The following is a 16,453-nucleotide window of genomic DNA, read 5'->3' as shown; positions in this document are numbered from 1 at the left end:
TTCAGTGATAGATTTTATGAGCGCCGCTACTCTTTTTATTTGTTTATGGTGTAAACAAAAGCTCAGAGAAAGTACAAGGCAGGACACTCTCTCTGGAGGATGCTCTGCACAAATGTGGAACAATTTGGGGAAAATATTTGATTTAGAATTTTGTTTTTGCTGATTACATTTGCGATTCTTAGTTCAATTCAAAGAGTGCACATTTTAAGCACATTCAGGTACACTGACGTTTGAGAGACACAAATATGAATTAATACAGGTTTCACATACAGTTCAGGACATTTCTTGTATGGTTCTAAACTACAGGGCTACAAATACCCAGAGTATATGTAGTATATTTTGTTTCATGCAGACATTGCTGAGGTTTTATACTTATACTTTTTATATATCACTTAAATAATTGCAGAAATGTTCTAATTGCTACGATCCAGTGGTGGAAGAAGTACTCAATTTTGCGATTTAACTAAAAATCGACAGATACGGAGCAAAAAATACTCAAGTAAAAGTATCATATGAAAAAAATCTTCTTGAGTAAAAGCACCTGTTTAAAAATACACTTAAAAAGGCTAAAGTACAAGTATTTCATGCAGGTTTTGAGATCTAATGAAGCTTCAAATGTAGTGATTTTGATAAAGATGTGTGTTGTATTTTGCTCAACAGAAACAACAGAATTTTATTTTTTTTTCTAGATGTTTTATTTCTATATTTGTGTTTGCTCCTAAATACTTCAGTTCTGTTAAAAAATGCAGTGAAGTAAAAGTAAAAAGTATCCATGTTAAAACGTAAGTATAGATACCAATTTTTTTTTTTTTTTTTTTTACTTAAGTACAGTACTTTACTACTTTTACTTTATGTTCCACCACTGCAGCTATTCACATGTTTGATTAGTTGTGATGAATCCAACAGGCCGACCACTGAATGGAAAGAATCATTTTTTTCAAAACGATCCAGATGTTGTTGTTATGGCAACTTCAAGTTATAAGCAAACTTCAAAAGTAAAAAGAGAAAACAGAACGGATGAATGGAGTCAGTTAGCGTGCGCCGAGTGTTTCAGGGTTGATTAATGTTAATAAAACAGCTAAAACTAAACAAGTATAAACACTGTTCATCGTCACTTTGCTCAGCAGTGAATAGTTGCAGAAAACTGAAACAGGTTGAGTAACATTTGACAAGTTCTCGTCTTTCAGCGTCTCACTGTCAACCCAAAACAAAAATGACACTTTCACACAGTCACTCGTCTCGTCGCTTTGGGGCAGAAACCTGAAGCTTTTTGTTTGATGGTGTTGTCATGGTGATATCGCTTCACTTAACTTTTTAGCATTAAGTTATTATGTTATTATCACTGCAATAGAGGCAAGACAAGATCTGCCAGAAACTCATCTGAAGTAGATGCAAGAATCTGGTATCTCTTTAATGCAGAGTATATTTATGCATATAATAACTGCTAATACACATACTTATAAGTGGTTAATTCGATATGAACTAGTATTTATTTGGCTCTTATACATGTTTTTTTTTCCTACATAACATTTTCTGATGCTAGTTAACTATCACTTTCCTATTGAACTTGTTGCTTAAAGGTCCTATATTACGCAAAACTGACTCGTGTGAGCTTTAAGCCGGGTTATAACGTTCCTTCCTCTTTAAAACAAGCCTGTAGTTGCGTTTTGTTTCATTCTCACATGTCTGAGTAACCCTGCATTATTATTCTGTTACATCTCCAAAGCTCAAAATGCTCTGTTCCACCTTGTGATGTCATGAAGCTGTAGTTTTCAAATTAACAGCTTCTTTTACCTTTAGATCAGTAGAGATCGGTATTTCCGAGACTAGAATTATGCAAATGATTCTGGTGAAGGTGTTTGGAGTTTAAAAACACAGAGGAGCACTTCCTGTATTACCACATGATGACATCACAAGGTGGAACAGTGTGTTTTCAGTTTGAGAGAAGAACTCAGATGTGCAGGTTTGTGTGTTAAACATGTGTGAATGAGACAAAACACAACTCTAGGCCTGTTTTTGATGAGGAAACATTGTAACATAGATTAAAAATAGCGTAATATTGGCCCTTTAAACTATATTCATGACCATTAACTAAAAAAAAGACTATAGACTTCATGTAGTACAACCCTTAACAACACTCTTATGTCTAAAAACCTATAGGATCATAATTCATACAAACATGTCCTAATGTTACACCAATATGCAGTGATTAATCAAGTGTTACCAAAATGACTACTCTGTTATTTGCTCTAAAATAAATACATAAACACTGAGCTAATTTTAGTTTCAGTACTGACCATTTAACTGTCAATCATAATCAACGTCATTCACTAATAGTCTACCAAAACAACTTAATAACTAGGCCTGTCACGACAACACATTTTGAAGTGATATATATATGGCTGAAGTAAATATAGACGATAAACGATCATATTGAAACCGTAAAATAGAATATTCTAAATGTACAAAAACATGAGGTGCTATAAATAAACAGTAGTTAGTTTGTGTCTATAAAACTATGAACAGCAGCAGTTCTCATCGTTTTTACTTCATCGTAGGACGGAAAAATAACTCAAATTTTCACTATAGTACAAAGCAAAAGTACTCACGATAAATACTGACCCCCACAGTATTTATTTGATGTAGTATTTATTGTGACAGGCTTATTAATAACTTCATAATCACGTAATGGTGCAATAATACAGTGGGCCCACAGCTTTTAACACCTATAACAGAATAAATGCGAGATAGACTAGTTCAGCGCTATACGGTGAAACATCCCAGGCATTAACATCTCCATGGAAACAAGCAAGTGATGAACCCCCACTAGAAAAGCTCCATAGTGCTTCTTTAACTTAATAACCTCTTCAGAAATCAGACACATGAGTTTAGTAGTAACATGTCACTCATTAACTGATACAGATTTTGACAGATGTTGTATAAGTGTCTGAGGTGTAAAACAAAACTCCGTCTTCCAAACCTGCACAACTGGTTCGTTAATAATGTCTTTACTTCTTTAACCCTGCAGGTTTTCAGAGTAGTCACTGTTCACTGTCTGGACCTCTGCCAAAACACTGAATAACAACGTTTACAATGACAGATAAAGGCTTTATTTTACACCTCACTGCGTATGTATTATCTAAAGTAGAATCTGTTATGTTTAGGATTTGATTTATATGATTATTATGAGCTACGGTATAAGTGTAGCTATTCTACGTAATTGTACATCAGTAAAATTATTCACGCCATTACTGACAACACTGAAATCTTAATTCACTTTCATTCACGCTGTGCAGAACATCAGTGTTTCCCAACCTGGAGTATGGGGACCGCTGGGGTTTTGTGAGCACTTACCAGGGGGTACTTGGAATTATTTAGAAAGAACTAAGAAAGAAGAAAGATGGTATTCGGTGGTTTTTGTTGTGTAAAAATGTTTCTGCTGGATAATTTTTAGCATAAATTGTATTAAATAAGAAAATATGACAGTTATAATTGACAATGTGCTAATAAACAAATGTATAATTTCTAAAGAAACCCTGCTACCGTTAGTATCCAGGTTATTCAGAGTGTGAGACAACGCTTAGGGAGTACTTGAGACAAAAAAAGTCAGTTGGTAGAGTGTTTGTCCGCCGATCCGAAGGTTGGTGGTTCGAGTCCCGCCTTCGACGTAAACATTATTGGTAGATCCATTGACCCACAGTTTGACGGCGTGATTCCAACTCCCACAGATGAATACTGTTGTTGTGTCCTTGGGTAAGACTCTAATCTCGCTTCCAGTGTCTGTGTACACTGGTGTATGACTCCTTGATGTAAAGTGCTTTGAGTTCCTTGAAGGTGGAAAAGCTCTATAAAAAATATGACCATTTACCAAAGTTGGGAACCACTACAGTGTATCACCATTGCAGTGAATATATGTGACCAGCTTTATGAAATTAAACATTAATGATGATACAGTTTAGTTAATGTGACATAAGCACAAAGATCAGCCTCCAAATATGATTGTTATATTTACTCAGTACTTCATCATAATCAGAATTTCCGAACCTGGACACTTTGAAAGACTTGGATTTGATACTGGCTTGTAATCTTGTATTGATTTTTGAGTTGATTTTGTCTTATTAATAACAAATAAAATTACTTTCAAATTGGTTTCCCTAAACATAAAGACAGAAATACTCCAATTTCTTCATCTAAAATCTAAACTCTGCTTCACACCACATGCAGAAGACTGGCTGTATCCTTTAAAAAGACTCAAGCTGTCAAATAGAAATGACTGAATCTTAATTTCAATTATAATTTTATCAATTTCACAGCCTACTGACGTATGACCCATTTACTCCCTTCAAACTATTATATGGGGTATATTTGATTGTCCTCCCCTGTTTTAGCAGCCTGCAGCTAATAAAGCTTTGGTGTGGCTCGTTGGGTAGAGCAGAGGACACACCCGTGCAGGAGAAGTTTAAACCTGTTCACAAAGTCAGCACCTCGGGACAAAAAGCAGGTCCGGCCCTGTCGTAGTTTGAGTAAATACACTTTAAATACATATGAGGCAGGAAGTACAATCATAATAACAGAGAATAGCTCTATATAATATAAGTCACTTTAAGTATGTGGTAATGTGGGATTGCATCACTGAACAGAGGAAATACAGCTGCTGGACAGTTTATTAGACACAAATTCAAGACACAATTGGTGACGCCATTTTTACCAAGCATCAAAATTAAGAAAGTGAATTTATATGAGTTTGAACATAGCATTTTAGGTAATTGTTTCTTGATCTTTTGGAATTTAAAGATGTACTATGTGACTTTTTGGTGGAGGGTCTGCTACTACTTGCGTAACTGCATTGCGTAACATGTTGTTGCTTTGAATGTTCCATAGTACGGCATTAAACATATCCAATTACATCGAGATAAGCGGTGATCTGAGAGGTGTGTCTAGATACTTTTTTGCAATAAAACAAAAAAAAACTAAACATGGAGGAAAGCAAATAACGGACCCCGCAGCGAAAGGTTTGGACATGTTTTTATAACTTACTGGAAATTATTATTATTAGTAGTAGTAGGATTATTAAGGAGTGAACGTATCCAGGGAGTAGTCTATGATTAAAAGGCTTTGTTGATGTTAAGTGTATAGGAGAATGGAGAATAGGAGAATATTCAAATTACTTAAAGGTCCTATATTCCACAAAATTGACGGTTCGAAGCTTTAAGCCATGTTATAATGTCGTTACCTCATCAAAAACATACCTGAAGTTGTGTTTTGTCTCATTCACACATGTTTCTATAATCTAATAAAACATAGATCATAAAATAGTAATGTGGCTCCTTTAAGGGGTAAATGCTTTTTGCTTCTCTTCCTCAAAACTCTATAAACCCACAGCTCTCCAGAACATTACTAATTACTAAATTCTGTCTATATGTTCTTTCCAAATGGTCTAACCCTGCTGCAGTCAGATGCCATTAGCTACTTTGATTGCAATATTCATGTTTAAAAGGTCATTTCCTGTACATTATATGATGTAGAGCTTTCCCACAAAGAGCATAGTGGAAAACAGTATGTGCCATTTGGAATATTATGGAATTTAACCAGCCTGTTGTGTAACCTCAATCTTCTTAGTCTTGAAGTAAGTGCAAACCCGTGCCGGGATCAATGCATTTACTTCCAAAATGTGCACAATTAGAGCTTATAACACATTGGTTGTTATATTATTCAGAAACTATTCATAGAGATTACTGATTTGTTTCAATAAAAGCCTACATATTCCTATTAGTATCTGAAGTATATGTTATAGGCCAAGGAAAATTTGCCTGAAAATCTATGTCAGTATTCTGTTTTTAGTTCAGTTTAGTTGTTCTGTAGACTTGGTTTGATCCTGTTCTATTCCTGGTTTAGTCCTGGTTTAGTCCTGGTTTAGTCCTGGTTTAGTCCTGGTTTAGTCCTGGTTTAGTTCTGGTTTAGTCCTGGTTTAGTCCTGGTTTAGTCCTGGTTTAGTCCTGGTTTAGTCCTGGTTTAGTCCTAAATTATTGTGGCTCTAAGTTATAGCAGGTTATCAGTACTAATTCTTATATATAATTATTTAATTATTTATATAATAATTGCCTGTGGTGACCTAAGGTGAAAAGTAATCCTCCTATTATTTATGTATTAGTGTTTTAAGAGGAGTATTAAGAGGATCTGGATTGAAACCTTATATTTCCGGCTGTGCGTGTGACTTATAAACAGACAAGGTTTGGCTTGAAGTGTGTTGTAAACCCAGTGACACACCCAGAGCCTTGAGGGAACCGTCCTCCTGTTTCCACACAAAATGCGCAACACGATCACCATCAAAATCCCATTGTATTCAGCCTAGAACTAGACTGTATCCATTACACTGTGCTGTGTATGTCCACATCACTGCTTTAACTGAGGACAGAGCCTGGCCATAGCACAGAACGAACACCAGGGGGCAGTAGGGGACCACACAAACTGTTGATTTGTTGATAGTTTGCATGGTGTGAAACATTTTACTTTATCTACCAGGTATAGTACAGGAAACGAAGTAAATGTTATCATAATGTTTTATTTAGTGGCACAATCATTAGGTCACTGTATCATGTCCACTCTTATCCAAAATAATGTTCTATAGTGTGGTATTTACTTATCACCGCCTAAAATACATTAACTAAACTGTCCTGGGCCTTCATTCTAATCTAGATGACTGTTACATGGCAGAAAATGTAGATTTGAAAGTTGTATTACTTTTTTGTATTGCTGTGTAATGTACAGTAGTAGTGACTTTGGCACAGCCCTCTGACTAAAACGTTTGAGGTTTTCCCAAATATTGCAAGTTTTGCTTAGCCTAATACATGTCAGAACACACATAGGCTGTACCATTTCCACAGAACCAGTAACTTTGAAACAGAATGATCTGAAGCGTAGTATTGAATGTGGAGCAGAGCACCCCTGCCCCTCCTCCCCCTCCTCTCCCTGCCCCTCCTCCCCCTCCTCTCCCTGCCCCTCCTCCCCCTCCTCTCCCCCTCCTCTCCCTCCCCTCTGCTCGTGGTGGTGTAGTGTTTGGGGGGGCTGATCTGTGCGTAAAACATCCGTGATATTTGAGGCGCTCCAGGGATGTAGTGGCGCATGCGCAGAGGCCGTCTCCGCCGCAGAGCGCACCTCTGGAGCGGCGCATAGGAGTCATACCAAGCATAGCCTGCGTGTCAGTGCAGTCCGCTTACAGCTGGCCTGGAGGACAACTGACGCTACTTTTCCACTTTTGACGCCACCATTGCTCCAAATTACTTTGCAAAGTATTATTAAGTCGTACTAACTGCAGCAGCGGTTTACTCCTGATACGAACTCGCGTTTTCTTCGGGATTTGTAACAAAGTAAAGTTGGAGGCTGGGCCTTTAGCTTTGTGACCGCCGCGCGAAAAAGGAGAAAAGCTGGTCTTTTAGTCAAACTCGATAAATGTTACTCACAAAGATGGACCTGTTGAACTACCAGTACCTGGACAAGATGAACAACAACATCGGTATCCTGTGTTACGAAGGTGAGCAGATTGTGCAGTACTTTTGCACGCTGCGTTGTTTTGAAAACTTCGCAGTGATCTTTGGTTTGTGCGCCTGCGGCAGTGGAGTTGGCGCTGTTGTTTGATTCATAGAAGTTTGCGCGAGTGAAACTACATAGTTCATTGTTTGACTCAGTATTGTTCAGGTTTGTTTTCAGCCTCCTCATCAGGAGACTTTCAGAATGTTGAGAAGCGCTAAACTTTAACGCACGAGTTGCAGTGTGAGCGTCGTCACGTTGGCTGAGCTGCGTGGCCCGTTTTCTTTGCCTGCTCCGGGACAGTGCCTCCTCAGCTGCTTATTACACTGTTATTAGATCCATAAAGGCAGAGTAGGTTGCCTATTTCAGGATTTTACTTTTGTGCCATGTTTGTTTTTGTGCCATGTTTGGGTTCCACCTGTCCACTTTTGCTTTGAATTTTGGTCATAATATTCTTTTAGCCTTTGTATTATCTCTTTTCATGTTTGCTTTTGGCTATATGGGCTACAGCATAAAGCATTAACAATACATCAACAATTAAGAGATATTTCTGTTTTACAAATAGATATGAAATAAATCAAGGCTCTTCTCTCATCTAGATTACAGTTGGCACCAGCCCAAGTCATGTTTTTGGAGAAGGGGGCCTTTCTAAAATGATTACAAACTGCATCCAAACACATTTTTATGTTATATAATGAAAGAATAAGACTTTTGAAACGCTAGGGTCAGACATTGTTTTGCATACAGGGTAAAACAAAATAGTTAATTCATGTAGGGTTGTCACATAGGCCCTCTGTGATGCTTCCATTCAATTATTATACAGGGATGGAAGATGAAAATTGGTTTTAGATAAAGATTCACACATTGTTAGGACATAACATTAATCCCTGATGTGTTTTTTAGTTGTTATTGTTACTTATATTTTATACCCACACATATTCCATAAGTCTATTCACACATAAATCTGTCCAAAATGCAAAGTAAGTATTGTGGAAGTCACTCTTTGCTTCATTCTGCAGTGTTTATATAATGACAAAAATGATCTTCTGTTTAAACCAGTTTTATAGGAGCATATTGCATTAGATGGTGTGGTACTGGTTTATTCTTTGTCCTGGATTTAGTCCCAATTTTGATTACCCGTGCGTGCAAATGAGACCGCAAACTTACAGTCCCAACATAATGATGAAAACTGCAAAAAAGCAAATGTATGTGTTGGGTTTGTGTCAACATGTCGTCATTTTTATGTTGTACAAAGTGAAGACTGTATCTGTGTTGATTTTTGTGTGTTGTGAATAAAAGCAGAGGAAAAGCCAAGTGCAGACAGAGATTTGAGTCCATTTGAAATCCAATCTCCTCCTGATTTGTGATTTGTGTTTGAAGTTGTGTGGAGAGAAGCAGCTTTGATCATGTGGCTCTAATGAACTCTTGAGGGCACAGGGGGAACAGGGCAGACGGCTCTACCTCGGAGTTCAATTACTGCGGCTGCTTCACAAATAATAAAGCATTTTCATTTGACATCACTGTGTAAAAAGGGAGATTCAAGTCAAAAGGCCAAGAACAATGCTCCCAGGGAACATTCCAGGCAGTGTAATAACATCTCCATGGCGACAGGCAGGTGGCAGCAGGAAAGTTTTGTACCTTGAAGATGAGAGTTACTTCGTTTGGTCATATCTTATAGTATCTTTTTGTGGTGTCTTAATTGTAAACAGTCCGTCGCCAATGGTATTGTCTCTTTTTCAAACGAGGAAGTAGGCGCAGGGTTTGCAGACGTTTGATTGGCCGAAGCTTGTTGAGACATGAAGCATATCGTTAACTAATAAATCTATTACTCTTATGATTAATATCTCAAGGCAATGCTTTTTATACTTATTTTTGTAGTGCTGATTTATATGGTATGAATGAACGATGAAGCAGTGAACTCAAAACTCCCTAGGTGTTTGCCTGCCTATAAAACCAAATTGAGGCAATTACTAAAGAAAGACCTACGCAGTTTAGAGCACAAAGCAGCATGTTTATTGTAAGTCTAAACAGGTTGACCACAAAAGCTAAGATAACATTGTCCAGCTGTGTTTTCACTTAAGATCTGGCTAATTCATACAGTTTGCTAAAAGAGGCACAGAGCTCATCTAGTCTGGGATGTTTTGGAAATCTAAGGCCGGGGTCTGGTGGGCTGGTTTATGTGTGTGGTTGGGATAGGGGTTTTTCGGTTTGCGCTGGCCTTGCTCTGTACAGAAGGTCCACAGAGGCAGAGAGTGGGAGGAAGAACCAAAGATGTGCAGGAAAACTACTACTGGCCTTGACTCGGCAGCGTGGGGACTTTCCACTGCACAAAAATCTACTTATGAATCTATGTCCCAATATGGAGTCTATAGTAACTGCTTAGGTTTATGTTTTACTACTAAGAGATAGAAAATATAGTAGTAGTATCGGTTTGTTTAGTCATGGCTCTATTTTCATGTGTAATAAATGTACAGTACATTTTACAAAGCAGATATTTGCAGTAATTCTTAAACTGAATGAATGGACAGGACAGTAGTGGCTATTGTAAGATGAAGGTTACACGAATATAAACAGTGTTATGTCATGGTTTTGATACGAGAAGATACAAAATCAAATACACTCACTTCATTTCATTTGTAGTATAAAAAATAATAATACAATATAATGCAAAAATTGTATTACTTGTGTACAATGTTCCACAATATGTTTTCACACGCATCTCTCACCATGGCAACAAGCAGGCGATGTCACCAGGTCAAGTTACATGTCAGATCGGTGGCAAGAGCTGAGATTGCTCGTTACCTGTAATTGAATAAATGCAAGTTTAATGCCATATTGTGGAACATTTCAGGCAAAACTATGTAAGCAGCATATCATTGAGAGGGTGACAGTTATTCCATACACTTTGCAACTCCAAACAACAAAACACTGCAAGGTTGAATTACTATTTTCACAAATGTAGTCTGCATAAATAAGGTTATAATAATTATACCATGCTCCAATAATATAAACACAAGTGCTTTAATCACTTTTACAGTATGGAGCAACTTAATTTATAGTTAGGTCCACTGTGCTATAGTCCTGTCCGGTTTAAGCACTAATTACTCCAAACTTTCAAAGGACCAAACCACAGCCGCCAATAAAAGGCTTTTGGAAAGTGATAAATGTTTCTCCATGACACCACAGTTCCTGCATGTATATTTAGCATGCCTTCCCAAATGCACCGCTGCTCTCTCTCCTCACCCTCTGACATGTTCTCGCTCGCCCCGCGGTGTGCCATGGCAACAAGGATGACATCACCGGGGCGTTTGGCAGGACAGAGGAGCAGCACTGAAAAGCAGGGTTAAGGAGTATAAAAGAATTAAACATGTTAGTGCAAACATTACTTTAGGTGAAATAGCATGCTACTACTCCTACTATTACTACTACTACTACTACTGTTACTACTACTACTGCTGCTACTACTTGTTATAGTAATAATTATTAAAGTTGTTATAAGTTTTTGTGATTGTTCATTGTGCGATTGCAAGCATTGACCAATCCAAAGTCTGTATACTTTCAAATGTACTACAGTAGCAAGACAAGTTGGTTTTATACCTGAGAGTTGAAATATGTTGTTTTAATGATATATATTTTGGGTACCAGTATTTGCCAAATGTCTGTTCTTGCAAAAATATGGACAATCCCAAGCCATAACTATAACTGAGCGATATGGTGATCTGATCCATGTGACAATATGCCATTTTTGGTGAAATCATCACATAGCGATTCACAAATGTTCTGTTTTTGTGGCCTAGTCCCCGCCCGTCCCATAACTTTACATACCCCCACTGTCATTCCCACTCACCTCTCTCCCTCTCTGTCCAGGTGAAGGAGCATTGAGAGCGGACCCCAGACTCCAAGCTCTGTCCCTGTCGTCCACCTCCTCCATCTCAAACCACCGCACAGGGCCTCCTCCCATCAGCCCCACCAAGAGGAAGCTGAGCGGTGACCATGGCGACAGCGACATCGACGACAACGAACACGTGGCCAAGATGAGCAGACTATTCGCTGCACAACTGTGAGTATCTACACCCGTCAGTCAATGGAAAGATGTGTCGGGTTGTCATTTCTCATTTCAAAACTTAAGAATCTAAATTATGTTCTTCCCCAGATTGAAAGTGCAAGTGCAAACATAAACAACTTCAGTGGGTTTTTATCTAAGCTAGAAAGTTCTGCTTGAAGGCTCTTTAGGTTCAGATGAGGCTGGTGAGTGAACCGTATTGATCAGAGCAGAACAATGCAGTGTTGTCCATTATGGCCATACAGTTAACCCCTTCCTACCTGGGTTTATTTGCATAATTTGTGTAAACGAAGCAACCTCCAATATTGGTTTTGCTTGCATACATTAAAAACTTTACCTTCTAACAGCTGATAGAACCACACAACCAGGAGTCTTGATACTGGTCTTGTTTTGATATCAGTTAGTTTGTGAGTATTGATTTTTTTAACAATGCTAAGATGTTTCTACTATATCTATGGTTGAACACAAGTTTTTCTCTTCACGTTGCCTTAACATTCAGTAACATGTGACTTGCCTGCAGCATATAATACATTTAAACATAGGTATTATTTGCGCTTACATAATCACCATTTACTATTGAAGTACACATTACCAGTGCTAGGTTGTTCCAGCTCTTTCATTTTTATTGGCTCTCTATTGGCTGGTTGGTAACACTGTGTCCAGGCAGACTTCTTGGGACCTTCCACTTTGGGCCTGACCAGGTTAAACCGGCTCCACATGGCTCTCCTCCTCTTATAGACCACACTACAGAAAGATTTTTCACATCTCCTGCGTTCCCACATTCCCACTTCCAGAAATTCCTGGGATTCTGGAGCTCCTATTGCCCAGGAATGAGTGTGGGTCTGGGGGCAGCACAGTCAGACCTCTCCCCCCCTCCTCCTCCTCCTCCTCTCCCCTCCTCTCCAGGCTTGTCTTAGTCAGTCATGGGACATCTGCCATTTCTATTTATTGCTGAGACATTAAAAGAGGTATTAGGTGGTCCTCCCATGCAGTTGTGCACACACTATTGAAACACAAGTAATATCCACTCTTTATTAGTGAAGTGAATCAAAGTACATGGGAAGGAGTGGATTAAAAAGTGCGCATTCATCGCCAGAGGTTTATGTAATTTGGTGTGTGCGCACAAAGCAGCGGTTGTTTGGAAAATACTAAGCCGTTTTCAGATAAGAGTTAAATCTAGGATGATAGGGTGTTTGGAAAAGCAGGTTCAAATCTCTTATGTAAAAAGTCAACACTGCAGTCAGACTTTGAGCAATATGGTTTCGAGTGTTGCCTCGTGGGAAAATTTTTGAACAAAATAGGGTTAGTTTAATCATATTAGTTTTATGTGGCGGCACAGGGGATGGATAGCAATAAAGTGTACCTTAAGTTAACTGATAGTTTTATGGACCTATTAAAGGGGCAATAGTACCTCAGTTTGGGTAGAGTGTTTGTACTCTGATCCGAAGGTTTGTGGTTCGAAACCTGCTCTTGATATAAAAAAAATATCATTGGTAGACTGGTTAGATCCATTGACCCACAGGTTGGCGGTGTGATTTTAGCTCAATAAAATCATTGTGTCCTTGGGCAAGACACTTAGCTCACCTCACCCCCAGTATTTTTCTACATTGATGTATGAATAGGTGAGTGGTCTCTTGATGTAAAGCGCTTTGAGTGCCTTGAACATCCTTGGTTTGGTTAATATAAAAGGTACCCATTGGCCATCTACATCGATTGTGCACAGTGAATAGCTTATGATAAAATCCTTGTGTAAATAAACACACAGGTGAAGCCTTTTGTATGATTGCATTAGGGATTATTGTTGAATGGTCATGTATTTAGATGGCAAATTTGTCCCTTTCTTTTCTAACGTCTCTTTATTTCCATCCAAAAATCATTCAATTATTACCATTATGTTCAGTCTATCTTTACTTGTCCTAACCTTTGCATGACCTAAGAGCGACCATCATAGTGCTTCACAGTAAGATTAAGTAACAATTTCACATTTTAGTTGCAGTTTTAAGTGGGGCAAAAATCTTTACTGGCATATAGATTGAATTAAAATAGCTAATTTTTTTGTTAATCATATACTGTGACCTATATAATCACTAACATGCACTACTTTACTACTCCACTAAACCAAAGTACAAAATAAGGTTAAAATTGTCTGCTCGTATTTAAACCTTCCATTTGCCACAGGGTCACCCCAATCAAGTCTTATTTTGAGTTTTTAATGTGCGTTTGTGCGAGGGCCTTGTGTCGTACGACTTGTTAAAACCTGCATCTGCCGACACAGTTTGATTGCACTAAAGTGGGGAATGAAAGGCTGTTGTTGCAGAAAAAGTCACTCTAAAAATAGTCCACACTGTAGGACGTAGCAATTTGCCTTTGTTTAACATTGTCAAGTTTAGCAGCAGTGATTAACCCTGATTTGAAAATTATAGGTGTTTTTCTCGGGAAAGACTGCATTGAAAGTTAAACGCTCGTCCCACTCACACACATTGGGTTGTGTAGAGATTGTTATCGGACACCCTGCTCGCTGTTGAATCCTTCCCAAGTGCCGTTTTTTTGTGTGTTGACTATAGCAGCTTTTGTATGGCTTTTCCTGTGCTACTGCCCTCGTTGCAATATCGAGTCTGAGTTAGTATTTTGGTTTTAAAATACTCAAAATTTCATAATTAGCACGCTGTATTTTGCAGTGTTTTTTGTCAACGAGGTTATGCACGTGTATTCATTAGTTGTCCTTCTTCTGATTATAGAACATAACAAAAAGATTCCCTGATTGGGGTGACAGAAGCTCAGTTGGTAGAGTATTTGTCCACATCATTGGTTGAGCGGTCAGATCTGCTGACCCACATGTTGGCGGAGCAGTGTCTGCGTACACTGGTGTATGAATGTGTGAGTTGATGTAAAGTGCTTTGAGTGCCTTGAAGGTGGAAAAGCACTTTATTAAAATGTGACCATTAACTGTTGCTAGAGTCCATAAATGGGTGGAGGTCTGGGTGTAATCTTCATTGCTTGTTCTTGTTCTTGTCTTCTACTGATTATAATGCCTTCTAGTGACCTTTTTGAACTACTATATTCCTTAGTCATTTATATTACCAAGAAGTGTTGACAGAGTCTAACAGCTGACACCTCGTACTCGTGGGTGTGCCTTAACAGTTCAACAACTTTCCATGACCATAAGCCACTACCAAACTGAAACCAAAATTAACAAATCGTTCAGAGAGAAGACAATGATGCCCTCCGTAAACAAAATACCTCGTAGGTAGACCTGTCACAATTACATATTTTGAAGTTTGATATATTGCTGAAGTAAATATAGATAATAAACGATAATATTGAAACTAATTTATACCAGTGACACAAAACCCCACGAGCAGATTTAACCACAAAAACTATTCTAAATCTACTATATAGTTAAAATATCAGGAGCTGTAATAATTAAACACTAGAGAGAAACAAACAAATCAAACTAATCAAAACATACACTCTGGACAGAATCTTAAAGGAGCACTATGTAACATTTTTAGGAATTCATCTCTTCTTTGCGTGGGATGTTACACAGTATGATATTAGGCTAGTATGACCAAATAGCCAATTTACTGGTCAAATCTGTGGAGAGGTGACCCCATTCACAGTCTTAGGGCGTGTTTTTTAAAGCATTTTTGAGCAATGAATATGCCTCTAATTGAATAAATGATAGATGCGTCTAATTCCATACTGTGGAAAACAAGGCAAAGCATTAACAACTACTTGGAGACAAGCAGGTGGTGGAACTCTTACCAGAAAGGTTACACAGTGCACCTACTAAAACATAAATTACTAATACAATGGTAGTACTTGTCTGAAAACTCGCAATTAAGACATTTTCCTAAATCCCTCAACTTCACAAATTAAAACTTTAGTAATAGTATTTCCACTTTATACTGTCCAGAAAAGTCCCTGTCTCTCACATGCACTCCTGTATTTTGCATTGATGTGTTTTTGTGGTGTGCGTGGGTCTGTGTGGTAGAAGAGGGCGGAGCTTTGAACAAAAGAGGCCTTATCCTGTCCTCTGGAGCCTGCGGGCTGGGAGGCGCTGTGGTCTGCCCCTGCCCGACCCACCACCGCCACAGTGAAGAAGAAAGACTCCCACTCAGCTGTTTGAGCACATCTCCTGTGAATAACACGAGCACAGGGTCTCTCCGGGCTCCCTGCAGGGGTTATGTGGGGATATATATGTAGTTTGAAGTCAGTGGGTTGTACTGTTAAATACATGTGCGAAAGTGGGAATGTTGAATCTGTAATAACAATTCTTCTCTCCGTACTTGTAATGTATGTCACTTTTCTAGTTTGGAAGTCTGCCACCTGGTAAATGGTCACAGTTTTACACCTTCAAGGCACTCGAAAAGCTTTACATCAAGGAACCAGTCACGCATTCACACACCAGCGTACACAGACACGGGGGGCGAGGTGGGTTAAGTGTCTTGCTCGAGCACACAACGACAGTATTCATCTGTGGGAGCTGGGATTGCACTGCCAACCTGTGGATCTGACTGCTCAACTAGTGATGTTTAAGTCGAGAGCAGGATTCGAACCCCCAACCTTCGGACAAACACTTTACCAACTGAGCTCCAGCCTGCTTGCCTCTATGGAGATGTTCTTGCTTTGCCCAGAATGTTCCACAGTATGGGAAAAAACTTGTCTGATATTACGAGCGTATTTATTGCTAAAATATTATTGTAAATTACTCTCCACAGATCTAACTTGTAACTTGGCCTGTTGAGATCACCCGCTTGTGTCCGAGATGGATGCGTTTAATGCCATATAGTGGAAAATTGCAGAAAACTAATTGAAAACTGTATATCCTTAGATGCATAGTAGGTGTCCTAGTCTCTCTGC

General features: G+C 38.6%; 1 protein-coding gene across 2 annotated transcripts in view; it reads left to right on the top strand.

The window, feature by feature from the left end:
- vgll4b (vestigial-like family member 4b) overlaps positions 1-16,453 on the top strand; it is a 41,893-nt gene that overhangs the window by 12,544 nt on the left and 12,896 nt on the right. The window contains exons 1-2 of one of the 2 annotated variants that reach the window (XM_033966141.2): positions 7,148-7,531; positions 11,395-11,587. In XM_033966141.2, the coding sequence (XP_033822032.1) occupies positions 7,450-7,531; positions 11,395-11,587 (275 nt within the window). In that variant the 5' untranslated portion in view covers positions 7,148-7,449. Of the gene's footprint in view, positions 1-7,147; positions 7,532-11,394; positions 11,588-16,453 lie in introns of those variants that run through there. The other variant, XM_033966142.2, reaches the window with a different exon arrangement.

The sequence above is a fragment of the Periophthalmus magnuspinnatus genome, chromosome 5, assembly GCF_009829125.3.
Source record: "Periophthalmus magnuspinnatus isolate fPerMag1 chromosome 5, fPerMag1.2.pri, whole genome shotgun sequence".
Lineage (NCBI taxonomy): Eukaryota > Metazoa > Chordata > Actinopteri > Gobiiformes > Gobiidae > Periophthalmus > Periophthalmus magnuspinnatus.
Note: the sequence above shows the minus strand (reverse complement) of the source record. Positions and strands in the feature narration are given on the sequence as shown.